General features: G+C 49.6%; 11 protein-coding genes across 11 annotated transcripts in view; 7 read left to right on the top strand and 4 right to left on the bottom strand.

Annotated features, from left to right (window-relative positions):
• Positions 1–637, top strand: part of UREG_03924 (uncharacterized protein) — a gene marked incomplete at both ends in the record, with an annotated part of 1580 nt that extends 943 nt beyond the window's left edge. The window contains 2 exons of the mRNA XM_002544361.1: positions 46–143; positions 346–637. Of these exons, the coding sequence (XP_002544407.1) occupies positions 46–143; positions 346–637 (390 nt within the window). The remainder of the gene's footprint in view (positions 1–45; positions 144–345) is intronic.
• Positions 638–1982: 1345 nt separating this feature from the next.
• Positions 1983–2926, bottom strand: UREG_03923 (uncharacterized protein; the record flags this gene model as incomplete). Its single annotated transcript, XM_002544360.1, has 2 exons — positions 1983–2306; positions 2531–2926. The coding sequence occupies 2 exons, from the start codon at positions 2924–2926 to the stop codon at positions 1983–1985; spliced, it is 720 nt and encodes a 239-aa protein (XP_002544406.1).
• A 681-nt stretch (positions 2927–3607) lies between these two features.
• UREG_03922 (uncharacterized protein) lies at positions 3608–4867 on the top strand (the record flags this gene model as incomplete). The annotated part of the gene is made up of 1 exon (XM_002544359.1): positions 3608–4867. One exon carries the CDS (start codon positions 3608–3610, stop codon positions 4865–4867), a length of 1260 nt encoding a protein of 419 aa, XP_002544405.1.
• Positions 4868–5719: 852 nt separating this feature from the next.
• On the top strand, positions 5720–7043 carry UREG_03921 (60S ribosomal protein L4-A; the record flags this gene model as incomplete). Its single annotated transcript, XM_002544358.1, has 4 exons — positions 5720–5829; positions 5902–5996; positions 6069–6219; positions 6281–7043. The coding sequence occupies 4 exons, from the start codon at positions 5720–5722 to the stop codon at positions 7041–7043; spliced, it is 1119 nt and encodes a 372-aa protein (XP_002544404.1).
• Positions 7044–7436: 393 nt separating this feature from the next.
• UREG_03920 (uncharacterized protein) lies at positions 7437–7949 on the bottom strand (the record flags this gene model as incomplete). The annotated part of the gene is made up of 1 exon (XM_002544357.1): positions 7437–7949. One exon carries the CDS (start codon positions 7947–7949, stop codon positions 7437–7439), a length of 513 nt encoding a protein of 170 aa, XP_002544403.1.
• A 790-nt stretch (positions 7950–8739) lies between these two features.
• On the bottom strand, positions 8740–10101 carry UREG_03919 (uncharacterized protein; the record flags this gene model as incomplete). The annotated part of the gene is made up of 2 exons (XM_002544356.1): positions 8740–9284; positions 9306–10101. 2 exons carry the CDS (start codon positions 10099–10101, stop codon positions 8740–8742), a joined length of 1341 nt encoding a protein of 446 aa, XP_002544402.1.
• Positions 10102–10764: 663 nt separating this feature from the next.
• On the top strand, positions 10765–13202 carry UREG_03918 (uncharacterized protein; the record flags this gene model as incomplete). The annotated part of the gene is made up of 3 exons (XM_002544355.1): positions 10765–11271; positions 11460–11783; positions 11862–13202. The coding sequence occupies 3 exons, from the start codon at positions 10765–10767 to the stop codon at positions 13200–13202; spliced, it is 2172 nt and encodes a 723-aa protein (XP_002544401.1).
• A 1766-nt stretch (positions 13203–14968) lies between these two features.
• UREG_03917 (uncharacterized protein) lies at positions 14969–15607 on the top strand (the record flags this gene model as incomplete). The annotated part of the gene is made up of 2 exons (XM_002544354.1): positions 14969–15206; positions 15261–15607. The coding sequence occupies 2 exons, from the start codon at positions 14969–14971 to the stop codon at positions 15605–15607; spliced, it is 585 nt and encodes a 194-aa protein (XP_002544400.1).
• An 866-nt stretch (positions 15608–16473) lies between these two features.
• UREG_03916 (nuclear protein SkiP) lies at positions 16474–18435 on the top strand (the record flags this gene model as incomplete). The annotated part of the gene is made up of 3 exons (XM_002544353.1): positions 16474–16620; positions 16700–18133; positions 18229–18435. The coding sequence occupies 3 exons, from the start codon at positions 16474–16476 to the stop codon at positions 18433–18435; spliced, it is 1788 nt and encodes a 595-aa protein (XP_002544399.1).
• A 291-nt stretch (positions 18436–18726) lies between these two features.
• UREG_03915 (periodic tryptophan protein 2) lies at positions 18727–21703 on the bottom strand (the record flags this gene model as incomplete). The annotated part of the gene is made up of 5 exons (XM_002544352.1): positions 18727–20575; positions 20642–20892; positions 20951–21446; positions 21510–21622; positions 21686–21703. 5 exons carry the CDS (start codon positions 21701–21703, stop codon positions 18727–18729), a joined length of 2727 nt encoding a protein of 908 aa, XP_002544398.1.
• Positions 21704–22172: 469 nt separating this feature from the next.
• On the top strand, positions 22173–23678 carry UREG_03914 (cell division control protein 12; the record flags this gene model as incomplete). Its single annotated transcript, XM_002544351.1, has 6 exons — positions 22173–22217; positions 22335–22391; positions 22447–22609; positions 22665–22975; positions 23031–23539; positions 23609–23678. The coding sequence occupies 6 exons, from the start codon at positions 22173–22175 to the stop codon at positions 23676–23678; spliced, it is 1155 nt and encodes a 384-aa protein (XP_002544397.1).
• Positions 23679–24357: the final 679 nt, after the last annotated feature.

Below are 24357 nucleotides of genomic sequence, written 5' to 3'. Positions count from 1 at the left end.
AGGGAAAGCGATGAGCTTTGCTTAGAGGGCTTCCTATCCCTCTAGATGGAGGTCATCCCTTTCTATGAAAAAGCGACTCAACCCGGTGTTATTGTCATCTGGAAAAAACGACCAATTGGTACGATTTCTGAGCAACCTCAAACGTGAATCCCAGCTGATTCCCAGAATGCCAGGAAGCCAGTTGGATTCTTTCGGCTTTCAAGAATGCCTATCACGACTTCGATCATAGCGAGACTGCGCACGCAGATTTGATTTCAAAGCGGATACCCATGCGTTATAGATCTATGCTCGAGGCTGAGAAACACAGGAGAAAATCTCTTTGATAGCTCTGTGATCAGAAAATAGAAAAACACCGCTGGGATCCATACGTACCCATGCGATCGTCCGTCTAGGGGGTGCATCAGCTCCCAACCCTGTTGATAAGTTGAGTGGAGGAGAGGGATTTGTATCGATTTGGAAGCAAATGATGGAAAGCAACGTTTCCGACCAGTCACTCATTGATGCGTGTTCATCAGGCACACTCCACCGTTTCCGGCTGTTTCAGCCCCCGTCGACTGGAAAGTTCTATGCGCAACAATGCAAACCTCTGGGAGGAGAGTTCCTATTGTGTCCAGGAACAAAGGCAGTATCAGAATAGAAGGCTTGAGGTCTTCGATTGGATGGACAAGGAACGGCTCAAGAATCTCAGCGGAACGGTTTCATCAACGGCAGTAGGGTTATGATTGGGTTGTAGCCCGGCTCTGATAGATATCAACTTGTGATTGTGACTGATCCAAAAACAGTCAGGAGAAGGTGTATATTCGGCCCCTTGACATTTCTAGGGTTTCAATCAACAACTGATAATGATGATCCAACTGGTTTGGCCTGGACGAATACATAGTATCAAATTGTCCTTAAATTTGGTATGAAATTTGATTCATTACCGTGAATCTCCTGAGATTCAAACATATTCCCCTTGGGTGTTCGTTACTAAATCTACCTTGGAGCAAACTCAGTGTTCCCATAAATGCTCTCGAAAAATAGAATCAGGTTGCAATGTTGACTCGTAAAGGCGATGTTTCTTCAACTCAGGCCAATTAGCCTGAACCAGCTTCACCAAGGGGGCCAGCATGCATTTTGTGACGCAAGATAAAACGTTTTTAGCCTATGAAGTGAGAGTGCTCTCGGGGCATTCATGAAACAATTCAAAGTGCCATCCCTCAAGGTGATATGATGTGGAGAGTACGAAGCGAAATTGATGAAGAAAAAGCAATCAGATGCGTGGACCTCATGGCAGCCGTCCCTTGGCGGAGATAGTTAATGCGGCCTGCCGGTTGATACATGAGCGCTTACACTGATATTGTGATTGCTTGATATTCTTAACCGTGGGGCATAACCCCAGAAGCATTTGACATTGTTCTACGCGCCGTGACCAAGTACATGCTGCTGGCACATGGCCAATGCGGCAGATCCCTCGGTGCCTGACGAATGTAAGCAATTCGAAGGAAGAGTTCGGTCAGTCCTCGGGAGCATGATTGTGAATCCCCAAACGGATCAGCGGATCGGCTGCAGGGTTTCGGGGGCAGTACTCAACAGCGAGACTCGAGGTTGTCGGGTTTCTTTGCTGGATCTATCTATCCCGTAATGCGTAAACTGCAATGGAAAACGTCTCCGCTGCAGATAGTGGCCTTGGTCGCAGTGGAACTGGCTGTGGGCTCGCGGCCCGCCATGCTGCGAGTTCCAGGGATTGGGATCCCGAGTCAACCCTCAACGTCACCCGGATCTTGTCTGGAATGTCGGGTTGGATTTTGCAGGTAGTAGTGGGCTGCGAGAGTTGCACATTCAATCCCTTGCGGCGCGGAGTTGATGGTCAGCACTTGGATGACGCTGGGTTTTGCAATCGCCAGGGGAAGAAAACTCAACCAGAGGAACTTGTGACTGAACAACTCCATCTCTTTGGGCGGGGCAAAAGATTGTCGCATCCCGACTGTCTTGTGCCCTTGTCAACGGAAGATTTGTGGCGAAAGAGTGTGTGGCCTCGCTTTTGCCGGATGTTTCATGAACGCTGTCCAGTCTGCCCTTGGCGCCGTGGCGTGTCCAATGGGCATGGGATTGTGCCTGGTCCCTGAGAACGAAAAAGCGCCGATGAAGCCTCTGGTCGAATCCAAAGGCACAGTCCCCCTCCAGCCCTCGTGGAAGCCCGCTCCACGACTCCACCTGGCCTGCAGTGTTTGGAAACCTTCGGGCAGAGAGACAGAGACTGGGCGAGCGTTGATGGGGATGGCGAGCCGTGTTACCGCCGTTCGTTCGCTGGATGCAGGCCGGGCCTATCAGAGTGCAAAACAGTCAGTCTCCTCCCTGGGGCGCTGAAGGAAGATGAAGCTAAAGTGGTGATGGCAAAACTCTCAGCTCTTTGCAACACTGCGAGGCCCGTTGTAAAGGGCCCTTTTGCTACGAGGCTGAGCAGCCGACAACGCAAGTCAGATTTTAATCGAATTATTCAACCCTTTCCCATGGGGAAACCGTGAAGAATCGAGACGAGGATTCTAACCGCCCCGGAGTCATCATCCCAGGGCCAGGACATGAATAGCACCGATTGTCTTTTGAGGGTGACAGGGGCACCCCGGCCGGCGTGTCGAATGAGCGATGCCAGCGACGATTCTGGCCTCTGAATGGACACTGCACACACTCTTCTCAGCTCGACAGGAATCTTCTTCAAGGGGTCGGGATGGGGTCTGCTCTGTTTAGTCCGTTTCGAATCGTCGTGTCCAGGCCATCGCGAGCGCGATGTGGAGAGATGCCCAGTTTCACTTGATGAACCTTTCGATTTGGCAGCGCCTTCAGGAACCAATCTGGACGAATGGGCGCCCTGGTCGGCTTGCTGCAGCGTGACAGTCTGCCATTCGATCATCGTCGGCTTCACTCCTGGAAACTTCGCGCCGGCCATGTCCACCAGACTCCCTCATTCTTATATTAAGCCTTCATTCACCTCCCCGATGGCTGAGGTTTTGTTTCTTTCTTCTTCACGCACGCTGGCTCGTTGAGAATCGTTTTGTTTGCTCGGCCCTCTCCCTCCTCTCAGTTCTCTCAGGCTAGTTCCTGGGTTGTTTCTCGTGACACTCCTTTCTGTCGGCCTCGACTCGCATTGCCTGTGGTATTCTTGCTCGAGTCTTTCCATTCCTTTGCACATATCCTGTGTGTTCAACTGGGAAACCCGGAACCCTGCTCGTATCATTCCCTCTGCTGCCCAAGGAACAGTCAAAGTATGTATTGCTCTCCCTACGTGTGCGTCGTTCAATTTGGGTTGTGTTGATGCGATTGGCCGTCACTGGCGGGAACTTTTCAATACATTCTGCTCTACTCTGCCATTCATGCGGCATCTTCCATTCTTATGAATACAATTAGGGCTAACTCTCACTATAAGGCCCCTCACGGCTTGACATAAGCGTAACAGTTCCTACGCCATCTGAGCAGCCGACTCGCTGTACATATTTTGTCTTTTGTTTCTCTCCTCGTCCGGAACGACCCGAGAACAAAGATATAAATTGAGGGCTCTTCGCTTTTCGATTTCACCTTTTACATTACTCGCTTGAAACCCGATACCCCAAAAAAGCAACTTTCAATCACCATGTATTTCTCAACTTCTTTGATCGCTGCAGCAGCAGCCCTCCTCGCTGCTCCAGCCAACGCCCACATGGACATGAGAACTCCTTATCCCTATGGGCCGAACAGTCTGAACAACTCGCCGCTCATGAACAACTTGGCAGACTTCCCATGCAAGCAGAGACCGGGAGTCTACGACCCACCAGCACAGGAAAACATCTTCGCCATCGGTGAAGAGCAGACTCTCAGCTTTAGAGGAAGTGCCGTGCACGGCGGTGGTTCATGCCAGGTCTCTCTCACAACCGACATGAAACCCACCAAGGAGTCAGTCTGGAAGGTCATTCACTCAATCGAAGGTGGCTGCCCTGCAAATGTTGATGGAAACCTGCCCGAGGATCCCAATGGCAGTGGAGCTTCGCAGTTCAAGTTCAAAGTTCCCCCCAGCATTGCTCCAGGCGAATATACTCTTGCTTGGACCTGGATCAACCGCATCGGCAACCGTGAATTTTATATGAACTGCGCTCCCATCAAGGTTACCGCGTCCAAGAAACGATATGCTCCCACACCAATTCAGGAGCCAAGAAGCCTCATCCCCCTTGCTAAGCGTGCCGACCTCCCAGACATGTTTGTCGCCAACATCAACGACTGTATCACTAGTGAAGGTGTCGATATCAGATTCCCCAACGCCGGTGAATCTGTCGAACGTCCTGGCTCGCCCCAAAACCTGTTGGCAGTTGGCAAGCCAATTTGCATGATGAAGGATGGAAGCAACGGCCCAATGGCACCTGCAGATGGCGGTAGCTCTCCTAGCCCAAGTGATGGTGACAAAGGTGGCAGTGGAGGCAACGGAAAGGACGGAGGCGAACAAGCTCCTCCAGACGCATCCAAACCTACCAACGCTCCTGGTATCTTCTTGCCATCCGCCGCTGTTCCTACGTCTGCTCCCACCAGTGCTCCTGCTCCCGCAGACCCTCCAGCCCCAGCAAATCCTCCAGCAGATCCTCCTGCAAACCCGCCTGCTGCACCCCCAACCCCATCCAGCCCACCTACCGGTGGTGACGGCGGCGCCGGAAAGACCGGTCCCTGCACTGAAGAGGGTGCGTGGAACTGCATCAACGGAACTTCCTTCCAGCGCTGCGCCAGTGGGCAATGGTCACCATCTGTCGCCGTGGCAGAGGGCACCAAATGCACCGGAGGGATTTCCAACGAGTTGAAGCTGGATACCGTCAAGAGAACCGTGCACTTGCACCGTCGTCACGCCCATGCGGGGCCTCACAAGATCTAAATGTCGACCGCGATCGACTTTTGATTTCGATCACCCGAATGCTACCAAGGGGTAGATGATGTGGTCGTTCTCTACGGGAAGGGATAAATAAGGGACTCTCTTTTCCAATCATTTTGTTTTTCACTCTTTTTTCACCCTTGCCTCTTTTTGCATCTCTTGATTATTTTCATGAAGGCATTTGCATTTTTTCCTTGTCAGACTTGCGCTTCTATTTGCTGGTCATGATCCACAGCACTCTTTGATTCGTTCTTCCACAGGACATACTTCTGATAACCCACAACTCTTGTTCATCTTCGGTGCTTTATCCGGGTGAAAGTACTTAACATTTGACTTCATTTTGCATTTGTGATTTAGCAGCATGGGTTAGCATAAAACATGGATACATATATCAACTCATCACTCAGGCATCATTCATAATAAGCCCAAGTCAAGCAGTCTTCTGTAGCCAAGCATCCTTTGGCCAGGAAATAGCGAATAGGCAATATTGAACTACTGAAAACAAGTTCTCCTTGCATAGAAATGCCCTTTGGGAGTTCCCGAAGAAAGTCACCATTTTTACGGAAGTCCCTTGATAAAGAAAGCGCTGAATCCTCCCAGCCCGTTGCCGACGACGAGTCCATCGTGATAGGGAGAACAAACGATGTTCTCCAAGGGGGTCTTGGCACTTAGGGCTTTTGATATCACGTGAAACCCCCCATCCATTTCGGGCAGCCACAAAGATAGGGCTTCTCTATCCCGTGACCCCGAGCCGCATCGCCAAACGAAGCGAGAAAACCCACATTGAAAGAAGCTGATCGTGATCCTTTTGCTCAACATCGACGTCGACCACGACCAGCCACCCTGTCGACAACAATGGCTTCCCGACCGACCGTCACCATCGCCACGGCCGATGGCAAGCCCAGCGGCGCGACTCACCCTCTCCCTACCGTTTTCACCGCCCCAATCCGTCCCGATATTGTCCAGTATGGAACACCTTGAATGCTCAACGAAAAGAGCGAGGAGAACACATTTTGGCTGACGAATTTATGGGATAGGTCGGTGCACACTGGTATTGCGAAGAACAGGAGACAACCATATGCTGTGAGCGAGAAGGCCGGTGAACAGACTTCCGCCGAGTCTTGGGGTACTGGTATGTGGGATATATCTACGAGGTTTTGTTTTACAGGAGGGATTGGAACGCCAAATTGACTCGTCTCTTCAGGCCGTGCTGTTGCCCGTATTCCTCGTGTCTCTGGTGGTGGTACGCACCGTGCTGGCCAGGCCGCTTTCGGTAACCAATGTCGTTCCGGTCGTATGTTCGCTCCCACCAAGGTGTGGCGTAAGTGGCATCAGAAGATCAATGTCGGACAGAAGTGAGCATACCTGAAGCAATTGGTACAGGTGAGATTTTTGTGGTGCTAACTTATATATTAGGCGTTTCGCTACTGCTTCCGCCTTAGCTGCTTCTTCCGTGCCATCCCTCCTCTTCGCTCGTGGTCACCGCGTTGCCAACATTCCAGAGGTCCCACTCGTTGTTGACTCCAAGACCTTCGAGAATGGCGCTATTGCGAAGACCAAGGCTGCCATTGCTCTTCTCCAGGCCCTCGGTGCTGGCGCAGAACTCGTCAAGGTCCAAAAGTCCCGCAAGATTCGTGCTGGTAAGGGTAAGATGCGCGGCCGCAGATACCGCCAGCGCCGTGGACCTCTCGTTGTCTACAACCCCGAAGTCGACGGCAAGGAGCTTGTCAAGGCTTTCCGCAACATCCCCGGTGTCGAGACTTGCTCCGTGTTCGCCTTGAACCTCCTCCAACTCGCTCCTGGTGGCCACCTCGGTCGCTTCATTGTCTGGACCTCCTCTGCTTTCAGCGCTTTGGACCAGCTTTATGGCACCACCACCGCTCCATCCGCCCTCAAGAAAGACTACCTCCTCCCATCCAACATCGTTTCCAATGCCGATATCACCCGCCTCATCAACTCCTCCGAAGTCCAGTCCGTCCTCAGAGCACCCCGCGGCGACGCCAAGACCAAGAGAACCGGCGTCCAAAAGAAGAACCCCCTCAAGAACAAGCAGGTTATGCTCCGACTCAATCCCTATGCTGCCGCCTTCTCCAAGCAGAATCTGGGTCAAGCTGGTGTCGAATCTGGCAAGCCAGAGCGTGCTGGTGAGACTTTCCACAAAATTCTTAATGAGAACTAAGCTGGTCTGTGCATGATGGGTTTTCAACGTGGAAGTTGGGGTTTTGCGTACGGAAATGATATCTTTTAAACTTTGCTCTTGAATCTGTTACATACACACCTATATGTGGTATCAACATGGTATAAAAATTCAAAAGATTCTACCATGGAGCACCTCGTATCTCCCAACCTTCCTGTAGAGCATTTCCATTTCTCGAGGTCTATCACACCAGGGCAAAGTAAATCCGAAACAAGACTGTGTCCGATAGCTACATCAAAAGTCTATCGAGACTGGTGGTCGGGTTAACTAGAAATTAAACAGATTAAAATAATGGCCAGATCTCATCGGCGTAGGACGTTCTCGGATACCCGCTCGCCTATTAACCATCAATTGAATATTTTCCCTTCCTTACGCCTAGTCTAACCAGTTCCGACCCGAATTCTTAACGCGTTTTTTACCCTCTCCAGTGTTAGTGCTGTCGACTCCCTTTTTCGTTTCACCGGTATTTTCACCTTGGCGTGCAACAACCTTCGCTTTGGGCGTTGGGGTTGGGTTATTGTACAGGGTTCGCGTGATGGTTTCGGTCCGCGCACCGGCCGTAGGAGCGTGCTGGGTATGATCGTCCGGTTTTATATTCGGAAGGCTACGCCCTTTCCTGGCCCAGATCCGCGGTGTTCGATTGTCAATCACGATATTAGCGATGATATCGGAGTTTCCGTTTTTGTTGCTTGTCATAGTCTTGGTCATGTGTTTCGGAAGGGGAAGTGTGCGCAAGTTATGAGAATATTGTTGATTGCCCGCACCCGATATAGTGTCTTCATCCCGTTGAGTGATCTTTCTTAAGCCAGGCTTTTCAGAAGTAATGGAGAAAGTAAGTGGCAAGCCTGCAAAAACTGCAAGGAGCATAAAGGCAAGGAGAAACTGCATGGTGGGATAGTCTGTTGAACAACTTCATAGTTATAGGCCCGCACCTGGTTCATTCCAACCTTTATATTGGCATTTCGCTGTTTGCAATACAGTACAGCTTCCATCTGTTGCTAGTAGAGGAAGACACAGCATGAACAGTGGAACCTTTCTCCGGGCAAGATCAAGAAATGATTATATGTATGTACACATACATACATATAGGTGCATGAATGTTGTACATACACCAGCTTTTTGTCGAGAGGTACCAAGCCGAGCTTTTGGAATCTACCCTAATGCAGCAGCAAACAAATGCCACTGGCTCCTGAAACAAAGCCTGGTGGCATGAAATCATTGTCCCCGTACAGAATTAGCCCTTTGCATCCAACGGGTGAACAATCGCAACTAGGCTGGGGGTAAACCGTGAGACCCTTTTCATTGTATGCACCGTTGTAGTTGGTTGGTAGCACCAACATGCATATGGTACATCTGGTATTACTGTATGTTTATGTTGCCCATAATGACGCGTTTCCAGAAACATTGTAGGGTATTTTAGCTCAAAATTCCCAGTCAAGGGCTTGGTTTGGCCAAGAATTTACGAGAAAATTTTGAAGTAGCATATCTTGATGGGTACGGAATACTCTGTTTAGAAAGGAAATGAAATGTGGCACTGAATATTTGGGCGTTCAGGCTGCAGCAAATCGAACATAAGGAAGGAAGTCACAAGTGATCTGCAAGGACTGACTTTCTTTTCTCTTCTTGTATCCAAATAGTGCATTACCCGCCAATGTAGCGTTATCCTCGTATGGGTATCTCAAGTATTTAGGTTATCCAAGGCAATATGTGTTTCATATCGCTTCATCCAGTAGACCTTTCCTTTGGAAGGATCCATTATGGCCGAAAAATGGGTCATTTCATTAGTGATAGGATACGTTGTTGTCCATCTGATAAGTTCAGCTGGGGTCACTGTAACTTGAACGTCCGGAATCACAGAACTCGAAGAAGTCTCGCAAAGATCTGTGGACAGTCTGGACGCATATTTGGATGATGTATTTCGTTGCGGGTTTCGACGCGCTGTTGTATCTGCTTGAGGTTGTGCTATATTGGTTTTAGTGGACACCTGGGCCATTTTTCTCTGTACCTTTCTGTCCCATTTAGCTTGCATGCATGCCCTCCGTTCATTACTGTCCTCTATAAGGTCGACAATCGTCAAGTCTTCGTTACTTGTCGCTTGTAAGCCAGAATGATTCCCGGTAGGTGGCTTGTACGAGGGAGACGTGGTTTCAAAGTCACTATTGGTTGCGACAACAAAAGATGACGACGAGTGGACGACGGCGGATCGCAAATCTTTTTCCATTGCTATGGCTGACGTACCATCACAAAAAACCAAATAGGCAGCAGTAGTCGGAACCTTCGGCAAAGAGGTTTTTATCTCCGTCAGAGAAATGTCTTGCGCTTGCGGCGGAGTCCTTTTAAGAAGCCAGCCCTTCCAGGGCAGTGCTGAGGTCGTAGATGGAAGAAGACATTGTCGAAGTAAGGACGATATTGACCGTCGAATACCAAGAAGAACCAGGAGGTGGCTGCCATAAAATCTGAAATTTCCCCATACGCTATTGGCGTTATGGTTTGGTCGAAAGTTGAGGGAGATGCTAAGTCCCTTGCGCACACCAGTCAGCACGCCCACGAACCCAACGTACGTAATGCTCGTAGCAAGGACGGTTTCAGTGTCTGGGCTGCGGACAAATTCAAGCTGCACTATCAACTTCCGCAAGCCGTCCATGCTCCAATCCAAGGTTCGAAAATGCAGCATTGTAGGGTCCTCGGAGTGTCTTTTGGTTAAGGCTGCACCACTTGTGCAGCCCATCAACAGATCAAGAAGCACATTGAAGGATACGAGTAAATACATATCAATCCCAGTGACTTTAGATATCCCCCGAATCTCTTCTGTCTCTTCATGCGTGCACAATCTCCTTAGGAAAAAGCGGGCAGCGCGTTCAATCCAATCTGGCGAGATTTTGGGATGGAGAGATGATGCAAGTTCGTAGAAAAGTCCTGTAAGTGAATGCAAGTGGTCGCGATAGATTGTTGCTAGTTCCACATAGCGTTCAGCTGGGGGAAGTGAGAGGTCTATTCGGTAGACTGGAGGCACGTCACCCAAGGCAGCCAGATCACCCATCTTCTTCACCAAAGATGACACCTGAACAGTTGGCCAGAGAATGTCAGTCGGCGCGTCAGGCTGTCCCGATTTATGAGATAGACCCAGCCACAAAAGAAGGAGATTCGAGGGCTTTTAACAGAACCATTTGCAGACAGTCTTGGAGTGTCTGACCACTGGGCTTTGTCTCAAGCGGTCACAGCTTGAGGGTCTGCAGAGATGAATGAAAGCAAGAGTGACGAGAGTCGCGGTTCAGCAGCAGTGCTTATTGACACGCCAAGAGATATGTTATATGACTAAGCACTTGAGCCTCATGTAGTCATGTGACGTGCTGGTTGGTGAGCAAGTCAAAGAGAAGGGCATCTTCTCTTTGACTTAAGATGTGAAGAGTGAATTCAGGGAGTGAGTTACAAGCTTATAGATGCAGATCTCTGGCACTTCAATTGTCCCTTGTCAGTGCTGGCCTCTTGAGGAGCCTGAAGGCGGATTCCAGGTACATTTCAATTGAGTTTGCCAAGAGAGCCTGCTATCATTCAACGATCTGTCCTTACATCCGAACCGATATTGATCAACTGTTGCTTTTGGGCCATTTGAGGAAATATGCGGGAGCAACTTGTTTCCTTTCGCCGGATTGGCCACGACATCGATTGACGAGAATTGGTGGCGCACTTTTTGGTTAGAGCGATGCCGACCCGGAACGAAAACATAGGCCTTGACGAAGGCGCCGGCAACGTCGAAGAGGCATCGGGCTTTGGCTCTTATTCGGAAGAAGAATACGACAAGATTACAGCATACTCAGACGATGTGGACTATTACAGCTTGCTTGCTCTTCCGCACCACCCACCACCAACGGAAGCCCAGATACGCTCCGCATACCGAACGCTGACACTCAGCTTCCACCCAGATAAACAACCTCCGCACTTGCGTGATGTAGCAACGAAACATTTTGACAGAATTCGGGAGGCGTATGACACGCTTATGGACCCGAAGAAGCGTGTCGTTTACGATATGCTGGGAGAACAGGGCGTGAAAGATCAATGGGGAGTTGGCGGGATACTCGGGAGGAGCGGAGAGGCTGAAAGATATCAGATTGGCGTCAAGACCATGGACATAGAGCAGTTTCGGCGGTGGTTCCTGAGAAGGATGAAGCTTCAAGAATTGAAAGCGATTGAGCAATTAGTACATTCAAAGGTGCGTGACTTTTCGCCTCAGAAGTACTTTAGCTTTTTTAAAACTCGCAGTTCACGCATACTTCTGTTTTAAAATAATTCTACAAGAGAATTTTCATTCCGACATGTACTTGCTCAAGATTACTGGAGTATCCTTGGAATGGCGGCTTGTGCGCTTTTGGTGAGCTGGGCTAACCGACTCCGCGATAGGGGTCCATCTCTATTAATATCGATACGCATGGTCTAGCTATGAGAATGATTGAGCCCTCAGCTGCCCCAGATGCACCGCTCTCTCGTATATCTTCTCTTGCACTAGGGTTCAATTTCAAAACCCCGTTCGCCCCCCTGCTGTGGCTCCGGCAGCTAAGTAGCGGTCGCGAAGGCAACAAGCCTGAAGACGACGAGGGCGTCCCGTTACCAAACGAACAAGATGCAGAACTCGAGATCCATACTGGTGTTAGAGGAAAGCTTCAGACCTTGACCTACGCGGTGCGTGTCATTGATCAAGCCACCCAGCAACAAGAGACTAAGGAGGTATATCAGCCTTTTTCTTTTCTTTTCGTCTTATTTTCTCTCCCTTCTTCTACAGATTTGTTGAGCTCATAGCTGTAGGTTACAGTGCCGCATGTCCTCATGGCTAAAAACATCTCGCTCGGCGCCACCCTACGCCATCGAATACACATACCAGCTCAGAAGAGCCCTGCAATGTCGGTGCTACTATTTCCACTTCTTGGGGATTCTTTGGTCGAAGTTGGCAGCTCTTTGTTGCCAGCGCCAACATTACATACAACTTTCACGAGAAGAATACAACCTGTCAAGGGCACGAGGCCTTTGAATGTTACTGTTCAAGGTTTATTGTCAGATTTGAGCTTTAAATGTGGCCCCACGATAAACGCATCCATTTCACGACACATCGGCACCCGCGGCCTGACCTATTGCAACTGGTCTAGCGGAAAATGGTCTTGGCCCTCATTCATTCAGCATCTTCTGTTTCCTCTGACTTCCGCTGAAAGCGAACAAGCGCTTACTTTAGACAATCCCAGTAAATTTGAGATTGGATATGTTGCTTTACCGGTCAAACGTGCACAAAACAGACCTGGGACCAACGACGACGATGAAGAACTCGAAGATGATTTTTCTGGAAAAGGGGCCAATGGATCTACCGGCGAACCACTTGAAACATGGGGCTTTCAACTACACTCCTCCCCTCTGTCCATGCAGCTGTCCATGAATTACGCACGAAGCTTTTTCGGTGGGAAAGCTGAAGAGCTTCCCCGGTCCGAATGGAATTATGAGGGATATCGGCCACAAAAAGAGACGAGGATTAGTCGAGCCGTGCGCCTAGAGATTGAAACGGTTGTTGGTGTAGATTTATCTCTTGGTTGGATGGTTTCTGGGTCTCGACAGGTGGGTAATTTCACTCGCATGGGGCTAGGTGTCGGCGTGCAAGGCGGTGAGGGCCTAGTCTGCTCGTTGTCGTGGCACAGGCTGGGTCAGTCGATCAAGATCCCCATTGCAGTATGCCCCCTACAACATCTAGACGGCGATGTCGGTGTCCTTGCTGTCATCATACCGTGGGTAACCTATTCGATCGTTGAATTTGGCTTCTTGCGACCAAGAGAGCGGCGAAAGCAGAAGCAAGCTCTTGCAAAAGAGCGTAAACGTTTGAGGGGTTTGGTGGCAAAGAGGAAAGCTGAAAGTGACCAAGCTATTGAGCTCATGCGCGAGCAAGTTGAGAGAAGACAGGCGAGGGAGTCTGATAGGAACGGCCTTGTTATCCTTCGGGCGCTGTACGGCTATGTTCCTTCCCGTGCTGAACACAGGAATTATACCATTGTTTCCGAGCCCGAGCGGCTAGTCGACGTGACAATTCCTGTTGCAGCTCTTGTAGATCAAGGGCAGTTGACTATCCCCCGGCAAGTCACGAAGGTAGACATTCTTTCTTTCACCTAGGTCTAGGCTACTCACACTCTCATAGTCACAAATATTGGGATTTTACGATCCCGCGCCGTTATTGCCAAAGGTGCTTCGGATACGATATCAGTTCATGCGTGCAGAACATGTTGTTGAGGTGAACGATACCGAAGGCGTAACGATTCCCATGCGGTCGCATATGGTTTAGCCCAGCGTGGTCGTCGAAGGTTTGAGCGGCTTCCTGAAGCAGGTTTCACACTTGACAGATAGACTAATTTCATAGTTAGTTTGGGTATATATCTTGACTGATTCACGTCGCCGGTTGTCTTCAAAGTCTCATGACGACGATCTTGACAGGAAGAGGCATATCCCGCACGCGGCAACGTCTTCTTTCAGAGACGCTTCACTCCCGCTGCAAATGTTGAGCTACCTGTCACTAGTCTAACCAATGGATCAGTGTCACGCACAAACGAAGATTTTCCGCCTCGTTTTTTTTTCTCGAAGCTTCAACAAGGCGTTAAGTCATGGATGCGGTACGCTCCGATGAGAAGAAATAGGTGGCGTCGGCTGTCTCTTTTGCCCGGAATACAAAGGGTTGGCCCAAGTGTCGGTCGGCCGACCGAGAGCATGCCTCTGCTATTCCCACATATTAGACGCCTTTCCACATTTCACCGCTATAGTATGGAAGGCTGTAGCCAAGCAGTTTGCACAATATGACAGAAGACAATATCTTGTCTTTGTTTGATTCCCTGTCATCATCGTTTCTTTTCAGTACAATATCACTTGCTGCCGGCCCATGTGTAGGAGCAAGCTATACGTTACCCATCTTTTTTCTTCGACTGCAGCGAGGAGGTTTCACAGCATGTCCGGATTAGCCTGCCACAGGTTTTGCCTGCAAACATTCCCGCATCTGGCCAAAGCTGAATGATTCACTGTAGCCTGGATTAGCTCGTAGCAGGCCTCATGACGGGGTAGAGAAGACTACGTCAATATTCAAGGAGGAGTAACCTCACTTTCAAGGCTTCTCAGGATGCCACTTCACTTGTGAGTCAGACGATAGTGGTGATCGGTGACAGCTCGGCCGCAAACAATCGGAAACTCACATTCAAGTGACGTGCACAAGAAGGATCCCTTGCTCAAGTGCTTCTGCTCGCCTCATCTCTGCCCTTACATCCCTCTTCACTTCGACTCTTCTGTTGCCCCACCTAGGCATCTCAGTCTGCGCCTTATTGTTTCACCTGAAGATTCACGGCAGCTTCGATCTTGCAGGAGAAGAATACTCTCTAGCTTCCAGCCCTACTTTGCACAATCACTTGTTTCCTCACCAGTACAGATCCAAGTCAAGAGAACCAGAGTCGCAAACCATCAAGATGTGCTTCGGCTGTTTCCCATATCGCAGTCTTGTGATTGAAGACGCACCAAAGAAGGTAGAGAAGAAAGGGGAGAAGAAGGAGACGAAGCAGTGGTATATGGTGCAGCCGGGAGATACCATGTATCCCGTCGCGGTAAGGCTTTTGATTTCAAATGATGCTGATATCTCCCGCGTTGGTTTGCTGCCTGCGCCTTGAGCCCTGGAATTTTTCATGCGCGTGCTGGACCTGCCTGCAACATCCTGCTTGGTGTGACGCCAGTTTTCTGTTTATCTTCTCCTTCTCTCTCGCTTGCTTCTCTCACTACCTTCACTTTCCTGCTCTTGCTTCCCACATAACCTGATATTGTAACCTCTGCTGTTTCCTCTCCAAGCTTGATATCAGTCCTATTGCACTGTCGTCCTACACGCCGCACCCCTGTTTTCCTGGGTCGTCATGGCTCAGTTCTATCAGTATGGTTTCGTCGAACCGAACCGAACGTCCATTTCGGAACCAAAAATCCCCAAGGAACCCATCCTCTATCAGTATATTCCCCCAGGGCAAAATGCTGCAGAACCTCCAGCTCCACCTCCTCCAAGCAATACCTCAGCCACCCCGACAGTCCATTTTGGCATGACTCAACAGTTCTATGGCTCAGTCCCCATTGTACAGCGACCCGTCTCGTTTTATTTATGTAATTTCAATTTTATACTTAGATTAAAAGCTGACATTTTCGGGTTCCAGACAGCACAGCAGCAAGCTCACGTCCAGTATGTTCCGCAGCCTCAAGCCTATCAGCCCCCGGCCCGCATGGCACCGGTGGCTCAAGCATCTCCTGGAGCTGTTCCTTGGGTTGGTGCGACTCGAGCCGAGATCGATGCGCAAAACATTGCTATCGCAAAAGCCACTGGGGCAACGCGACCTCAGAGCATGATTCCATACAAGCCGGCCGATGGTCAGCAGTGGTGGTGTCGAGAAATTGACGGTTCCTACACTCTTCGCACCACAAATGATATCATGGAGAATCTGCAGCCTGGGAAATGGGTTTATTCGAGCACTGGGTTCCCATACTTTGTTCGCCAGCCGGCTACTTAGATGGTAAACTTATCGGTGACGTCTTTATTGTGAGTACCCCCTGTGCGCAATGTTTGTTAAGTCCTATGCTATGTCGCACCTGACTCCAACATAAGCTGATGTATTAAGGCTTTAGTCTATCTTATTTTGCTTTTTTCTGCGTAACTTGATTCGAAGGCTACAACACGATTGGAGCGGGGGATAGGGCTCTGGGGTAGAAGTCCAGCCAGGAACGGCAAGTTGCGGTGAGCGGACAATGCCAGAATCACTCAGGGGAACCCTATTTCTTTATTCAATGATCATCAGTGTCACAGCAGACAACCCATGTTTTGATGGATGATGCAGCATGTGAATAATAAAACATCCTCAAGGGGTTTATCTGTTGTGAGAGCTCCCCCTTGAGAGAGCCCTATCCACCTTCACCGTAATAACAGACAGGCATAGCTGATCATGAAGACCAAATTGACTCGTTATTTTCATGCACTACTTCACTGGTTGATTTTAACTGTCTACACTTCATTCTAGCTTGGGAAGAAAGGGTCCATAACTCTAATGAGCCATGTAGTAGCCAGCAGCTGCTGCACCACGAATATCCTGCATTTACTCTTTACATTTACCGCTATTCAGTGGAATCGAATCCGATATCACTGCCTGGCTGTGGCTTGACCTCAATGTGGCACATGACTTGTGGCTTGGCGGTTTAACTTACTCTTTATTAGTAATCAGCCAGCTAGCCGCTACGGGCAGCCATTTAGACCAAACCAGCAGGCATTATCAACTTTCGCAAAAGCATCATCGCCATGCAAGCGTTGATCACGAAATCTGTTTCATTCTTTCTTTCAGTGCACTCTGTTGAACCATTCCAAGCATTTAATCTATATTAGACAATGGCATCTATTGCCGAGGGCCTTTTCAAATCATTGCCAAAACCTAAATACACGGGCGAGCATGAAAGACCGCCTCCCCATACCCAACCGCGTGGGCCCCGAGTTGTCGGCGCAGGTTCCGTTGACGAGTCTCAGTTAATACTCAAGGTCGGTCCTGGCTCGATGCTTCTTAATGGATATACCGCATCTATGAACCACAACTGACCGAGCTTGTTATCTCATATAGCAAACGGGCCCACCAGCATATGGCAAGCGCGCAGGATGGCGGCCACGAGCTCCGGAAGATTTTGGAGACGGGGGTGCATTCCCCGAAATCCCAGTTGCACAGTATCCTCTTGACATGGGTCGAAAGGGCACCTCGACCAAGTCCAATGCGTTAGCGATTCAAGTCGATGCCGAAGGCAAGGTTAAATACGACGCGATCGCTCGGCAGGGTCACTCGGAAGGTCGCATTGTGCATGCCTCTTTTAAAGACTTGATCCCGCTCCGTCAGCGTGTCGACATGGGTGAAATATCCTTAGACCGCCCCTCGAAAGAAGAAGTCCAGGAGCAGATGGAGAAAACGAAAGCTGCGTTGGATAAACTGGTGACTGGTGCTGTTGCTGCGCAGAAACCCAAAAATGTCAACACTGGAAAGAGGAGTGAGCCTACGTTCGTGCGATATACGCCTGCGAATCAGATGGGAGATACGAGCAAGAAAAATGATAGAATCATGAAGATTGTGGAAAAACAGATTGATCCAATGGAACCACCAAAGTTCAAGCACAAGAAGATCCCTCGTGGCCCGCCGTCGCCCCCTCCCCCGGTCATGCATTCTCCGCCGAGGAAATTGACTGCCGAAGATCAAGAAGCATGGAGAATCCCCCCTCCTGTGTCGAATTGGAAGAATCCAAAAGGATACACTGTCCCGCTAGATAAACGGTTGGCTGCAGATGGCCGTGGATTACAGGACGTTGCAATAAATGACAAATTCGCTCAGTTCGCAGAGGCGCTGTTCACGGCCGACCGCCATGCCAGAGAAGAGGTGAAACAGAGAGCTCAGATGCAACAAAAATTAGCGGAGAAAGAGAAGGCGAAGAAGGAAGAGCATCTAAGGCAGTTAGCTCAAAAGGCACGAGATGCACGAGCTGCTGCGACGAGTGGTCGACGCGAATCTCGTGCACGCTCGGTTAGCGGTAGCCGGAGCCCGTCCCCATATTCATCTCGTTCCGCATCCCCTAGCGAAGATGAGGAAGCAGCCCGAGAGCGTGAGCGTATGCGCCGTGAACGCAGACAGGAAGCTGAGCGACAGCTCCGTCAATCTAGAATGGGCGCAGAGCGACGAATACAGATGATGGCCAGGGAGCAAAATCGGGATATTTCTGAAAAGATTGCCTTGGGCCTGGCGAAACCGACTCAGAGCTCGGAGACCATGTACGATTCACGGTTATTCAATCAGACAAGTGGGTTTGACTCGGGGTTCAATGAAGATAATCCGTATGACAAACCGCTTTTCGCGGCTCAGAATGCCATCAATAGCATCTATCGACCGCGAGCACAGGCCGAGGATGAATACGATGAAGAAGCCGGTGGGGCTGAAATGGATAAAATAAACCGAAGTAACCGTTTTGAAGTCCTTGGGCGTGCTCAAGAGGGATTTAAAGGCGCTGCCGAAGCAGAGGTAAGCAATTCCCACTCTCGAGTTCCCGTCTATCCGTGGCGTCGGGGTGGAACTCCAATTCTATCTATTCATACTGACTATTTCATTCGTCATAGGCTCGAGACGGCCCTGTGGAGTTTGAGAAGGACACAGCGGATCCTTTTGGTATTGAAGGCATGATCGCTGAAGTCACCAGCGGAGCGTCGGGCGCAGGCCAAAAACGATATGGCATTCAAGAAGCTGAAGGTTCTGAGGCGCGTGGCTCAAAAAGAGCTAGGGTTAGCGACGAAGACAGTGATGACGGTGAGCGAAGAAGAAGTTGAACTGGGTTTAGCTCGTGCATATCCGTATATTCTCCTTATTTCCATGGCGTTCGGCTCAACATGTATCACTGTTTAGTGCTTGCTATGCTGCGAGTTCTGGGCGTTATTAAATGTAGTTTATTTTAAGATGCATTAATCTACAGGATCAAAAATTTTGGGCCAATTCAGGGCGTTTCCTTGCGCAGCTTACTCCCACAGCACCAAAGAGCAACATAAGAAGATTTCCAGAGACAAACAGTTAGCAGACACCCAGACGCCACCAAATATGTTTCAGCTCCGCTGGTAAGGTCATTAGTCTTCTATTCCCATCCATTCGCCCTCTCCCTCGCTACCGTCCTCCACTTCACTGATAGCATCAACGCCATTGCCGTTAGCTGCCCCGATAGCAGATCTTGCCTTCTTCTCCAAAGAGGCCGTAGAGTCCGAAGAGGCTGTAACGGCGGGTTTCTCTAACAAATAGTCCAATGTGTACATATTCTTATCAACCAACCTCTTCAAATCATCTCTGATCGAATCCACAGCTCTCTGAACGGCTCTCAATTCCGCCGCGAACGAGCCAGAATGGCTCTTGAGATATCGTCCATGTATACTCAGCAGGGCACGAATCCAGAGTAGGTTGAACTCCAAGTGAGGGGTTTCGTCAGCGGCATTGGCCACAAAGCGAAGGAGACGGGTTATATAGACAGTGGGCAGGGAGCGGACGACATGTGGAATGTCGCGAGGTGGGACGGATTCATAGACTGTGCGGATGAGGGAAGATTCATTTAGGCGGAAAGACATTATTAGGGCTTTAAGGAACGAGGAGTCTGATGGATTTGCGTTTGATTGCGCGGAAGTTTTGGCGGCTGCTACGGTGGCGAGGATGCTATCTGGTGTGATTGAGATGTCGAGATCGAAGGGGTCGAATAACAAATCAGTGTCTAAACTGTAGATAAGGAGGCCTTCAGTTGATGCGGCGCAGAATGATCGGCTTGTCGGAGAGAATGCAGCAGCAGTTACGCGGATCTCGGGACGGGTATTGCGCGCGCCTGCGTCTCCCCGTTTTGCGCCGGGTAGAGTGCGATCGATTCGATCTTCGAGATCGGATGCGTCGCCGGTTTCATCAATAAGGCCTCGTGGCCCAGCTTCGGTCATGTTTTTGCTATTGAGGAATTCCAATGTTCCATCAATCGACGTGTTGACAGACACCGTAAACTTCTTTACTAGAGAGCCTGTTCCAACATCGTATAGGCAAATATATTTGCTGTTTCCAGCAGCCAGGAGACATGACCCATCTGCACTGTAGGTTATCGTTGTGTAAGATTTCGTGCCAGCTGCGTTTGCTGCAGTACGGCGATCCGTGATCTTACGACCTCCGGAAATATCACGCCGGCCATCAATACCCGCCTGCTGAGCAGCATCGTTAACCGACCAAAAGGTCAACTGCCCGTCGAGTGTCGAAGCAGCGACTTGTTGCCCATCAGGTCGGAATGCTACGCACAAGAGATCGGATTGTAGCTGCAAGGGTTCGCTGGTTTGGCTCCGGGCGAAGATGTTCCATAACCGAACGGTGCGGTCCCAGCTACCGCTGACGAGATGACTGCCGTCTGAAGCGAACGCAAGAGATGAAACCGGTCCTTCGTGGCCCGCTAGCCGATCAAGAAGTTGCCCCGTTTGAACGGACCAGACATGGATATCAAATGAATCCAAGGAGCCAGCACACACTACTTCTCCGCTAGGATCAACCGCTAGAGAAGAGAATTGCTGTCTCGACGGCGCGGTGAATGTCCTAAAATTTCGGTATCGTATTAGATCCCACGCCCGAACAGAGCCATCTAAAGATGCCGTAAACAGGACGTTCCCTCGTTTGCTGAACTGGCAGGCAGTGACAGATGCACTATGTTCCGTAAAGGTAACCACACAGAACCCAGAGTTGATATCCCAGACTTTGATCTTCCCATCGTCGGCGGCGGTGATTATTTTTTGGCCGTCAGGGGAATAAACTAGGGAATTCATGGAGTCCAGATGCCCTTGTTGCTTCAAAATATAAGATTCCGATTGCCACTCCCATACCAATAGTTGACCAAGTTTGGACGAACCAAACGCCAGCCACTCGCCGGAGTTGTTCACTGTTACAAAATCTATATTGCTTTGAGAAACACTGCTTAAGATTAGCATACCTGTTTTTCAAGGTAATTGGTACGGATGACTTTTTGGTGTGACATACCTAAGGAGATGTAGTTGGTTGAATTCTGGCAATTCATATAGGGCAAAAATTCCATTCGAGAATCCTACAACCAAGAGATTCGTCTTCGGGTGGAATGCTGAGCAAGTGAGCTTCGTGTTCTGCTGCATGAAATAGTCTTTTTTCGTTATTCTCCAACGAAGATCGGGATTTTCGCCCATCGAATCAGGATCATTGGATTTGGAGCCGTATTGCCATCGAAACAGGGCACCATCCTTGCTGACTGTGTAAATCTGAAAAAACGTTAGTTTTATGTCCTCTTTCTCATAGCAATGGCATCAGGACTCTCACGGATTCTTGATCATCCGTGAACCAGACATCTACTACGCCTTCACGATGACCAGCTAACGTAGTGGGCTCGAACCCGTCTTCAGGATCTAGACTCCATATTCTTGCGGTTAAATCCTTGGATGCGGTTAAGAAGAACCTGGAGTCGCCGGACCAGCGTATATTTTGTACCAGATCAAAATGGCCGGCAAGGTCTCTATATAAAACGAACGGGGCAAATTCTAACTCGCCGCTGGCGCCGGTTCCGGGAGTGGATGGGGTGCACCATATTTGAACCCTTCTTCCAATACCCACCGCAAAATGGCGCCCGGACGGGGAGAAGGAAAGTGTGGAAACGGGCGATTTGAACGAGAAGTGATAGATGGTTATCCGGCGAGGAAAATTTGTTAAAATGGCTTTCCCCTGTTCGTCAATCGAAAGTAAAAGCTTGCCATTGGGTGAGAGAGCAATGCGCGCGATATTGGAGCGATGCGCGAAGGGAAGGGTGTAAGATTTGTTGCTGGTCGAGTACGTATTAGCATAGTCACAAGTATCTTCACAATGCTCGATTCTAGCGACCTACTGTACTAGATCAAAAACGGAGACCCTGTTACCGACAGGTGAGAGCAAGCATGTTCCGTCGGGAGTAAAGAGGAGGTTTCCTTTGCGGTAGACCGTACCCAGAAGGTTGGAAAACTAGCGAGTATGAGCGGCCAGCATAGAGGAAGCTGCATGACAAGCGGGATATGTCGAGCGTACCTTGAAATCCGTCTTCATGGTCCCCAGCAGTATCCAGAACCCAATTATTCCCGCTGGCGCAGTTCGTCTTCTCGTCCTTTTTTCTCCAAAAATCCCAAAAATTATATGCTTAGTCAGCTATTATCGGAGATAACGGATATACAATAATCCGTGCCGACAGAGCTAAGGTTCGACGCTAGGCCAGATCCGGTTCTAGTGTCATCAGGGGTGCTTAGCTAAGCCAGGTCTTGGCCGAATTTGGCGTTTTCAGGGGCATTTCGACCAGCAGCGAAGAGAAACAACCGTTGTTGAGACGCAGCAGAGAAGACAGCCGGCTATCAATTCTTTTCGCTCTCTCGCTCTCTTGCTCTCTTGCTCTTGCTTTGCCCTCACAATCTTTCCTGGTTTGTTTGGCACCATCTCCAATTCGCTTGCCTCCCACCCCTCGAAGACGCTCAGTTGATTGCTACCTGAAGTTTTAACACGGACGAGGAACTAGAGCTTTCCAATGGCGCCCACATCCGAGACTGCATCCCCTATCGGGATTGCCAACGTAAGTACGCTCTGGATGCTCAAAGTTAGAGTCTACAATGCTCACTGAAGTTCGCGAATAGCTTCCAAACCAGCGGTATGTCCTCGGTTTCCTCACCACCACCTGTAAACAAGGCAGCTAATCCCGCATAGACACAAGATTGTTGCGAAACGAGGCGCGGCTTTCACTATTATGGTATGAGCGAAACCACTGTGAACGTTGGCCTCATTGCGGGCTAACTTGTCTGCAGGTTGCTGGAGAGTCAGGTTTGGGAAAGACCACGTTCATCAACACGCTTTTCTCAACCACAATCAAAAACTACGCCGACCACAAACGCCGACATCAGAAGCAAGTCGATAAAACCGTCGAAATCGAAATCACCAAGGCTGAATTGGAAGAGAAATTCTTCAAAGGTAGATAGATAGCCGTGGCACTCGTTCGCTATGTGAAGTTAATCCCTCCTCGTAGTGCGGTTAACCGTTATTGATACCCCCGGATTTGGCGACTACGTTAACAACCGCGACTCATGGATGCCAATTATCGAGTTCCTTGATGACCAGCATGAATCGTACATGTTGCAGGAACAACAACCTCGTCGCACTGACAAGATCGACCTTCGGGTTCATGCTTGTTTATACTTCATTCGACCTACTGGGCACACACTGAAACCGCTAGATATTGAGGTTATGAAGCGTCTTAGCTCCCGTGTCAATTTGATCCCGGTCGTCGCTAAAGCCGACACTCTGACACCCTCCGACCTCGCACGTTTCAAACAACGGGTATGAATCTTGATGGGTGGGAGTCCTGGGGCTGTTCTTGCTGACTTGAATTTAGATTCGCGCCGTTATCGAAGCACAGGGCATCAAGATCTACGAGCCTCCCGTCGAAGAGGACGACGAACAGGCTGCTCAACACGCCCGCAGCCTCATGGCCGCGATGCCCTTCGCTGTGATCGGCTCGGAAAAGGATGTCAAGGCTGCTGATGGCCATATTGTTAAAGGCCGTCAATATGCCTGGGGTGTTGCAGAGGTCGAAAACGAGGAACATTGCGATTTCAAAAAGCTCCGCTCCATCCTCATCCGAACCCACATGTTGGACTTGATCCACACCACCGAAGAGCAGCATTACGAGGCTTACCGTGCACAGCAAATGGAGACGAGAAAATTCGGAGAGGCTCGCCCAAGGAAGTTGGACAATCCCAAGTTCAAGGAAGAGGAAGAAGCTCTACGAAAGCGATTCACAGAACAAGTCAAGGTCGAAGAACAGAGATTCCGTCAATGGGAGCAGAAACTCATTGCAGAGAGAGATCGTCTGAACAAAGACTTGGAAAGCACCCACGCTGCGTATGTGCTCCTGACCAATCTCGCTCTCTCAACCAACCTGCTCCACAATCATACTGACTTCTTTTTTAGCATCAAACAGCTGGAACAGGAACTCGAGCAGATGCAGGGCTCCGCTGTACGCAGCCATGGCCGTCGTTAGAATCGCGACCGTTGCTTGATCAATTCGGAACTTCGACTTTGGATGGCAGTGCTTTGTGTTTTTAGGCAGTTTTGTTCATTTCGCCAGGTCGTATTGACCTCGAACTGAATCCCTGCGGCTTTACGCCAAAAGAACCAAGAGCTCTTTTGGCCTTTATATCCCTAATAGTTAGCGATTCTTTCCAGATTCATTGATAATAATGGTATCTGTTTATTTGTAGCCTCATCCTAGCCTTAGTTTGCATATCCGCAATGGTTTCGGGGAGAGTGATAGAAGTATGTGCCTATATTTGGTTTTAGATTTCATCATCCGGATTCAATTAGTGCCACAACTTGAACCAAAGAGCGCATTCAATGCTGAGATTCACCTACATTTAAATGTCCGTAAGCACGCAAAGCTTTCCGACCACCCGTCTACATACCATCAAAACCCATAATGGTAAGTAGAAGTCTTGATTGAACAATTTGGCGCGCGTAATCGATCCTCCACCACCCTTCTCGACATCTGAACTGGTTTCTACCACGCGTTGATGAACGATTCATAAGCTGACACAAATTTTCTCTCTAGGCCCGGTAAACGCGGTCATCTTCTCCAGCTCCCCCGGCACCTATCTCCTCACCGGCTCGTCGGACCGCGACGTCCACCTCTCTCGCGCAGTCCCACAATCATCCTCCGCAGA

Source organism: Uncinocarpus reesii, genomic scaffold (assembly GCF_000003515.1).
Source record: "Uncinocarpus reesii 1704 scaffold_2 genomic scaffold, whole genome shotgun sequence".
Classification (NCBI taxonomy): Eukaryota; Fungi; Ascomycota; class Eurotiomycetes; order Onygenales; family Onygenaceae; genus Uncinocarpus; species Uncinocarpus reesii.
This window is presented reverse-complemented; position numbering and strand designations above follow the sequence as displayed.